The sequence below is a fragment of the Simochromis diagramma genome, unplaced genomic scaffold, assembly GCF_900408965.1.
Source record: "Simochromis diagramma unplaced genomic scaffold, fSimDia1.1 OVJJ01000321.1, whole genome shotgun sequence".
NCBI lineage: Eukaryota > Metazoa > Chordata > Actinopteri > Cichliformes > Cichlidae > Simochromis > Simochromis diagramma.
Genome location: NW_024386772.1, coordinates 6,994,088 through 7,003,678, shown reverse-complemented (window position 1 = coordinate 7,003,678; position 9,591 = coordinate 6,994,088). Strand labels below are relative to the sequence as shown.

At 41.0% G+C, this 9,591-nt stretch overlaps 1 protein-coding gene across 1 annotated transcript in view; it reads left to right on the top strand.

Annotated features, from left to right (window-relative positions):
- Positions 1 to 1,013: 1,013 nt before the first annotated feature.
- Positions 1,014 to 9,591, top strand: part of si:ch211-210g13.5 (inactive phospholipase C-like protein 2) — a 66,144-nt gene continuing 57,566 nt past the window's right edge. Inside the window, exon 1 of the mRNA XM_040045799.1 lies at positions 1,014 to 1,823. Coding sequence (XP_039901733.1) covers positions 1,521 to 1,823 — 303 coding nt within the window. The 5' untranslated portion in view covers positions 1,014 to 1,520. The remainder of the gene's footprint in view (positions 1,824 to 9,591) is intronic.

Below are 9,591 nucleotides of genomic sequence, written 5' to 3'. Positions count from 1 at the left end.
ACCTCAGGAAATTAACAGATGATGAAATTTTGGCACCATATAATGCCAAGGGATAAGTTACACAGTATTTAAGATGTTGAGCCACAGCATCCTGCCTGCACAGCTTCAGTGTGTGCCTGGGGTATTGATTTTATAAGTCTCCGGATTCCTGCTGCATGCTGCTGATTGAACATTATTCTTCTAAAAGATATTCCCCTTATTTGGTGTTTTGATTATTATGGTGGAACTTGCGATTTGTACAATGTCTATATTCAACCCAACCATTCAGTATCTCCGTGTGTCATCTGAATGAGTGCATTCACATCAGGACAGAAATGTTTCATCATAGGGTTAAAAAGATCACCCAGAAGAACTGGTATTCATCAGCAGTGACCCTACCCTCTGTGGGAACCAGTGGACCAAATCATGTAAGTGAAATCCCCCAATACAGTGTGGGCTCAAGGGCCCAGGTATTAATTTTTTATAAAACACCCACTCCTTTCTCACTAGATTCATTTGTTTTAAAGTTTTGACCACGTTTGATGTTGTTTAAATGAATTTTTATTTATTTTTGACCTCAAAAGTTGGTGTATTTTCTTTTTTCTATTGGTTTTTGCAATGTACCCATATGGTTTATTGCAAAATGAGCTAGAGTAAATCGCTGTATTTTAAATAGTAGTTTTAAGATTTTTTTAAGATTATTTTTTTTTACATTTTTATGTATTATTTCCATGTTTCATTTTATTCTTGGCTCTTTAATAGGCTTCCTGGAGCGTCCTCTAGTGGAGACTGCAGCCTGCTTGGCAGAGAGAGTTTGTGAGTTAGTTACGAGCGCTTATTTTGACAAAAATGTCTGCTGAGACATTAAAACTGTAGAAATGTTAAAATGCTCATCCCAAATTCCAAAACACTCACACAAACGTGGTGAGCTTGCTTCAAAGCTTAGTGACTCTGCGCGTGCACGTCAAGGAATCGAGCCGTGATTGCGCACGCGACACTGATGGAGTGGTGCACGCACTTGTCCGTGTGCGCACGCGTTTATGCGAGTGCGCTCTCACGTTCTTGAATTTGTCCCGCGGATGCCTGAGAGGGGAAGATCTCCTCCAGTTTGCAAGCACTGCAAAAGTGTTGCTGGCACGAGGCGATGCGCGCAGAGTCTAGAGAAGCGGACGTGGTGAAAAAACAGATTTTTTTCAGGGCAAGGAGACGAAACTGCAAGCGATAAACAGGAGCGACATCCTCAAACCCCGATCATAAGTCTGTATTTCCATTTTTTTTATGAGCACGCGCTTCCAGAAAGCGAAGCGGGAGACGTCGCGCGTGTGGGGTGCACCGTCTGCTTGTTATTTCACCAGGACAGTTCAGTCTGACCGGCCTGGCTCTCGAGTACCAACGCTGCCGTGCGCTCCGATGATGGACCAGCCTCGGTAATTCGGTGAAGGAGACGAGCCGCCCGGATGACAGCAAGTCCACCGTGGTTTGAGAAAATGGGTTGTTTTTACATTGTGGCGGGGAGGGCTCTGCTGTAACACCGGCGGATCATGGCAGGGGTACACGCTTCAGATGGGGTGTCGGGACATTTATTGGATCCTGCCATCAGCGCCCCGCCAGCTCAGGGCGCGACCAACGCTGCGGGGATCACCGGCGATGCGGCCACTCTACCTCCGACCGGTACCCGGACGTACTTGGAGGTGTCGGCCGCCGCTCAGGGGTACGGGGCGGAGGGAGTTTACACCAATGGACGGTACAGGGACCACGGCAGTCCAAGGATCGGGAGTGGCAGCCGTGATAATTCAGCGGAGAGAAGTCAGGGAGCTGGAAACACACCTTGCGGCATCATGAAGGTTGGCGATCACTTATTCCCATTGTCACCGATCCTCAAGGTGACACAAGGAGAATTTGCAAAGTGGCGGTGCTACAGCTGTAAAGCAAGGCAGGCAGTAAAAATGTGTGCGCGGACTTCCAGAGTTTCCGTAAATGCCCCATAAAAAAATGAGAATTAGGCAGCTTTCAGTTTTGCAGCGCCCCGTAGAACTTTGGCATAATGTCAAAATTCATAGCCTTATGGGAATAAAGACGAAAAGTTCGTTAAGGTTTCCATAGAACATCTTTATTTTGGTTTTCATGTGTGGATTTTCCTGCTTAGTGTTAAACCAGTCGAGACACTTTCAGTCACCTTGAAAACCTGATATTAGGTTACCGTAAAGGTCCATATTTTAATAATATTAGTTATCCTTAGGTTGTATCTAAATTGGAATTTGTTATAGGGGTAAGAAATGTGGAAGTGAAAGTAAGTCGGACTGATGGTGTGTAGAATTTGGTGTCCTTTGAAACTTTTTTCCCACAATATAAATTTAGATCATGCGCATTTCTTCTTATAGCTCCTTCAGTAATGGATAGTGTCATTCTAATGTTTTTAATGGCGCGCAACCCTAATTAGTGCTCCCATTACTAGAGGTTAATTAACTTGTCTTCCACAAACCTGCACTGTCAAAGTGGCAAGTTTCCTCATGTTATATATAATGTGACTCTACATGCTTTTAGTAGGCTACTGCATAATATCTGCCTTGTTGCAGTCTGTTAGCGCGACAGATCACCATGGGGTCTCTGGTGGATATAGAAGTATTATGGAGGTGGGACACACTGGAGAGTTGCAGTCTGTCATATCAGACTCAGCTTGCATAGCAACTGACAGCATGCAGGCTGGTTATTTGTTACCCCCCATTATTGGATTTCCCCTGAATGTGAACAGACATAAAGTACTCTCATTCAGACCTTCAAACAAACACATAGGCACACACATCTATGAACTTTCAGATGTAAAATCCACTGCAAATTCCATTTATAGTGCCAGTAAAATAGCTATAAAGGAGCCAGTCTGCAGTTTACATTTCTTAAAAAACATACATATTTGTCACAAACAAAATATGATCTCAAACCTCAGGTTGTGTGTTTTATTCATAACAAACCTTCAAGGCTGATGGCTGATTGGAATCAACGAAAAAAGAAAAAAGAATACAGTAGATATTTGAATATCCTGAATTATCTGTGGAAAACGCTTATCATCAGAGTGTTACTTAGTTACAAGTGATACCTATGTGATGCAGTGTGGTCTCTTCTGAGAGGTGCACTGATGTGTCTGAGGCGCTTTTTCCTGTTGGATGTCTGTGTGCGCTTGACTGCATCATGCATGTCCTTGGTGAAATAGAGTAGAAGGTACATAAGATAGAATTTTGGAGCAAAAAGAAGGCCAGACTGATAAAAACACAAGGAAACTACAAACTGGGCATAGTTTGAATTCCCTTTTTTATGTTACACGTTACGTGGTACAGTGTTAAGTTTAGAAAAGTCCTCTGCTCTATAAGCTTACTATGATACATCAAATATTGTTACAGTTGTTTGTCTTGACATGTAGAAGAACGTGTAGATATTCGCCGACAGACATTCATATCTTGAAATGTTACTTTCTAATCTTCATCGTGCATCCAAGTAGGGTTTAATTTCTCTGGTCGGTGCTAGAACGATGCACTCCACTAATAAGATAACGATAAAGTAAACACTGGTCAAGTGGGGCATGGCGGGAAAATAGATCAACCATTCTATGCAGTTGGTTTCTGTGTAGCTTCAGCGCACATGACTGCTTTTCAGCAGTTTACTGCATGTCTGTTTAAGCCAAGATCTAAAAGGTGAAGGAGTTGTGGGTGCATAGGAATCAGGAAGCAAACAAGCTATTCCAGCATTGCATCGGAACATTAACTTGGCCCTCGGTATGCAAATCTTGGAAGGAAGGAGTTTGCATGTTTGTCCTCTTCTAATTTCCTCAGCGGGGTGACATTTTCGTGGTGGAGAGACTGCAAAGTGGCTGGGGAGGTGGGTAGGTGGGGGGTGTTTGTGATGCAGCCTTGTTATGTAATGCTGGATTGTGGACAGCTGCAAGGCCGGCTCCAGCCTGGCTGCAGGGTGGAGGGGACTGACAACTAGCGCAGCTAGTGAAGCAGCAACCAGTGTTTTACGAAGCATGTAAGGCGGATAGTCTTGCAAGTCAACATAATATACAGTACATTTAGCATATTGTTCCACTCATCTTTATGCATTCTAGATGGGTTGTTTTCAGGCGAGTACAGGCAAGGTAAAGCATTTTGACCTGCAAAGTCAGGTTCTAATTTATTAGGAAAGCACAGACATAAATGATATAAACCCACTTCAACAGAAAATAAAAATCAATACGGGTCACACTGTTATCAGTTGTACATGCATAAGAACATCTCACCCTTTCACCTCTTTTCTCTTTTGCCACGAGAGGCAGGACATCACTTCAACTTTTCATTGATCTCATGTAATAGATTTGAGTCAAAATGACTCAGTGTACCCCTCCCCACCTCCAGAATGCAATAGAATACTTTAAAAGAGCCTGACCTTGCGAGGGGATTAATCCACTGAGTAAAGTGAATGTCCTGGATGAAGATAGGGGCAGGTAAATGCTATGTTCAAATAATCTGAGATGAGACATCAAGTAATTTACAAATTTGCATGCAACTCATGCAATTTAAAGATAGATGTTGAGAATGTTTTTTTCTTTTATCTGAAGGACAAAATATTCTCTGGGTTAAAACCAAGAAAGACAAGATTTTTGGCACTCTTGCCTCTGTTAGAGAAAAGCGTTCTGCCAAATAATGCCAAATAATCCTCAGCGCTGAAATGTTCCTTTCAATCTCAAGGTCATAGCCCTCCACTTATTTATCATATAAATAGAAAGAGCAGTTTATTACTGCGTTTGACTACCCCTGGTCTCGATAACAAATTCAGGACATCCTTCCCTTGTCTCAGCCAGATGACCTGTGTGGTATCAGTGTTAAAGCTGACCAGGCAGATATCAGTGGATTTCATAACGCTCCAAGGTTGATGAGGGAGCAGTCCTAGTTCATGCCACAGGGGTTTTGTATGATTAATTAGGAATGGTCACCATGACATGAACTGTTATTTTAATTTGAATCTCCTTATTTGAATTATTTCTGGAGGATTCTTGCAGTTTGATTATATTTTTCAGTATACCGACTTCACACATGCTTCCTTACTTTTTACAAGAACAGAATAACAGAATTCTTCGAAGACAGACCTTCTGGTTTGTATTATTCCAGTGAAATTTAAAACATGTCGAACACCTGGATAGAAACATAGCTGTAGGGAATATTTCGCGTATGAGGACAGTGTCTTAAATCTCTGCCTCTGAGTCTGGCTATTGTTTCACTAATGTGAGCTTTGTCTGATCCTTTCCAGGGCTGAGGACAACTCAGTACAAGCCTGAACTAATAACACTGATTACATATAGAGGGATCATCTGAGGTGATGAAAATGAGAATTGGAATAAGAACCTGTTTATGCATCACTACTCCTATCACAGGCTTTATGAAAAATAATAGCTTTCTCCAGAAACTTAATTTAAAGGGAATGTGGGTACAGATAACTCAAGTTTAGGTAAAATGTGTGTCTGTTCATGGATTTCAAAGAGCATAAGTAATTCCCATGTGTCCTGCAGCAGCAACTTGTACTAAACGCCTGGATATTTTTGGAAGGCAGAGATCTGCACTGCGTTGAAAAAGAGGCACCAGAAGATGTGAAGCGGTGATTACAGACGTCTGGGGCTGCTGAATCATCGCTCGCTCTCTTGGCTCGTGTTCTAAAAGCAGCAATCTGCGAAATACAAACATCTCGAATAGGCTTTATTGTATGTGAAACCGCAACTTAGCATCAAACGGGGAGGTAAATCATAAACAGTTTTGTAAAGGTCACTCACCAACAAGAAACGAGAACAAGCTCACAATCACCCATATCCAGTTATTGAACAACAGTGATTTTAGAGTGTAGAATTATGTGTGTTTTAAGTTTTTGACTTGCTGTTTTAAGCATATTTGATAGGCATAACAAAACACTTTCCTCCCTTGAAGCTGACTGCGTCACAAAGTATAGAAAGGACAAGCAGCATAAGTGCAGCATGGTGTCATAGTGGTTAGCAATGGTGCCTCCCAGCAAGAAGGTCTTTTGACTTTGAGGTGGTGACTCTAAATTGGTTGCGGATGTGAGGTAGATAAAGCGCTTAAAGTGCAGAGAATAAAGCACTGTGTGAATGTGTGGTAAATAGTAGCATGGAGTCTAAAGCGCTTTAAATGCCAGTACGTTTGATCTGGTCAATGGGAAAATTTGATATATTTGAGCCACTGTCTTTATTGGAGTTTTTGAAGCTTGGTTATAAACGCTTTCAAGAAACAGATCAAACTTATCCAGGTTATTATTGATGACTAGGCAAATTTCTAAATACAGTTCTAGCAAAGATTTGGAGATTTTTATAGCAGCTTCTTTATAAATTGTTAAAAGGTCTCACGAACCAGTCAAGTTTCTCTTGTACGTTTGGCCATTCATGTGCGTGGAGCAAAGGTGCCTCCTAATCCTTTGTCCTGGTTTATTCCCTTGAAGGATACCGATTTTAACTATAACCCCAATTACCCATGTGTCAAATTGCAAAGAGATCAAACGAGAACAAGTGATTTGATTGGACACCGTCAGGGAGTGTTTGAGGTGATGGCTTATCTTGATGATCCTTGAGGGATGTGCACAACAGTGATGTCATCAGAGGATAGGCAGGTTATCTATGTCACTGTGGTACTCATGCCAGAGAAAATCTGCGGCTGAAACAATCCAGGCAGGGCATTGGTTTGGACATACACTGTAGTAGAGTCTGGTATGGTCTTGGCTCTTCTGTAGAGTGGTTGTAAGGTTGAATAATGGTCAGATATGTCATCTGATCATCCCCAGGTTCATCTGAGCTAGGGGATGAGAGGTTTGAAAGATAATGTCTGTGAGAACTGCACCATCTCCATCAGGCTTTGCTTTTGCATGCGTTTACTGCCTTCATGCCACTTCCTCTCATCACATGTTTTTTTTTCTGTCAATATACAGTAAGACAGAAAGTGAATGTAACAGTGCCTCCTCAAGAGTACTTTCTGTGAATGATGAAACAATTTGCAATCCTTTGCAAAATACAAAAGCTGCATGTTTCGAAACATGAACGTATCAGACGGATGATGACTTTTTTTTTAATGCCAATTGCATAATTAGTTCTGTTTATTAGTAAGAATATTGAATGGTCCCCTCACTGATTCCCACTTAGAGTTCTGTGTGGAAAAAAACATGCTAGTTTTTGATGCAGGTTTTTGGTACGAGCAGAACTGTTTGTTATCTTTGAATCTGTACATGCTGTAGAAATAAAGAGGGAAAAACCTCAAAGCAAAAGCTTCGCTGTCGGTACAAATGCTCTACTGTCATAAGGCTTATTTTACTGTTACTGTTCCATTGTGCAACTGTCAGAAAAACATGCCAGCATTGATAAAAGGAACAAAGGATTGGGAGGTTTACAATTCTTTTGGATTGGATCATTCCAACTGGAACCAGTCAAGCTGTTGTGGCTGATAATAAATGAGGCAGTAATAACTATTGAGTACAAATGGATAGGAATATGAAATCCCTCTAGTATGGTGATCAGGATCACGTGTTACCATGATCACATATGCACATAGGCGCCCGTGTGCACAGACACACACTTACACAGAAACACAAGAGGAGAAAAGAAGGCTAATGCTAACACATATTAAAATCAGTTTTTTCATTTCTTTTATTGACTCCGTCATTCTTAGGTTTGGTCTGTCAGATAGAGAGCTCTGTCTTCACGTTTGCATCATTTATTCATCGTCTTCTGCAGACAAGCCATGCCAGGGTGGTCAGGAAGACTTATCTCTGAGACTGAAATTTGAACATGAGGAGAACCTGAACAGTAGAGGGAATGATGTGAGGGATATGGAAATTTCTAACAGTTGTAAGCGACAAAAGACTGAACTTTCTGTGAGAATACAATAAGATGAGAGAAAGTTAATATTGTAAGATAAGACCAGAGATTTGCTGGAGGAAGAAAGCGAGTCAGCATCTGACCGTCTGACCTTCTGGGTGGATTTACATGAAAGCATATCAGAGCTAGTTTTATGTTTATGTTAAAGATATTAGTAAAGCTTAAAGTCAATATTACCGGCAACCAGTGATGGGAATAACGGCGTTACAAGTAACTGCGGTACTAACGGCGTTACTTTTTTCAGTAACGAGTAATCTAACTAATTGCTATTCCTATCGTTACAACGCCGTTACAGTTACTTACAAGGAAACGCGGTGGGAAGAAGTAAACGCTTATTTAATCCCACCCCTTTGCCATAAGTTATCATATAATAGTTTTTACCTTTAAAATAGTTTTTAAAGGTAAAATGTTGAGGGAAAATCAAAAGTAGTTAAAAATGGCCAGTTATACCCTGGACCCCAGAGGGTTAAACGTTTTTTTAAAGTAACGCAATAGTTACTTTTCAAGTAATTAATTACTTTTAGAATATTGTAACTCTGTTACTAACTCAGTTACTTTTTTGAAGAAGTAACTAGTAACTATAGTTAATTACTTTTTCAAAGTAACTTTCAAAGTAACTGCTGGCAACAGTAATTCCCCTACAGGGAAAAAAAGAAGGTACTGCTGCACTTTTGTTGTCATATTTTACAACAGAATAAGGTCATGTATGACTATACAACACTGAAATACACCTTTTAGACTACTATACATAAATGAGGTTCTAATGTCATCAAGCGAAGTCCAGCATAAATGCATAAATGAGTTTACTGTTCTGAGCCTATCCTGGCTGTCATAGTGTAAGAGCAGGGTACACCCTGGACAGGTTGCCAATCTGTTGCAAAACTAAGGCATATAGAAAGGCAACCAGTCAAACTGACAGCCAATTTAGAACGATCAATTAACCTATCCCCATGCATGTCTTTGGACTGTGGGAGGAAGCTGGAGTGCCAGGAGAAAACCCACAAGACACTGGGAGAACATACAAACAGACTGGGTTCAAACCCAGGTCCTTCTTGCTATGAAGAAAGAGCTGTGGTGCTGACCGCTGCACCACGGTGCCCCCCCCCTTATTTGTGTATTTAATTCATTCATGTGGATTTCCATGAATGAACCAGTTAGCACTTGCATCGATTGCTTCTGTTGCTGAAATCTTTAGAACTTTAGGGTTAAAAAAAGAAGCGTATGAGGCTTGTCTCCACTCCAGCCTGTCTCATCAGCATTTACAGCTATCGGTATCCAGCGCTGTCCTGCATCATGTTTACTGTCGCCAAGTTTCTACAGCTATGAACACTGATTGGTTTAAAGAGACCTGTAGCTTAATCATGCTCTCTGGTTTCAGTATTTCTTTCTTCTTGTCAGCATGGATACTCGTGTACTCGATTTCTGTGTACCCACTTTGCTAGATATTTATTTATTAATTTTTTTATGTGTGTTTTATGTTTCTGCTTCGAGGCGCTCACCATGTCAAGACCTAGCCAACCTTAAACCTCAGCATATTTACACCTTTCATAATCGTGGGACTGATCTTATGTAATTCACACTGAAAGCTGGACTGCACAAGTGCATTTTTCTGCTTCTTAGATGAGAAGAGGAGCTTGCTTTGTTTTTACATCTCTGTTGATAGATGCATCGTGAAATTACTGTATTTTATAATCTGTTTTTGGCTTTCCGTCAAA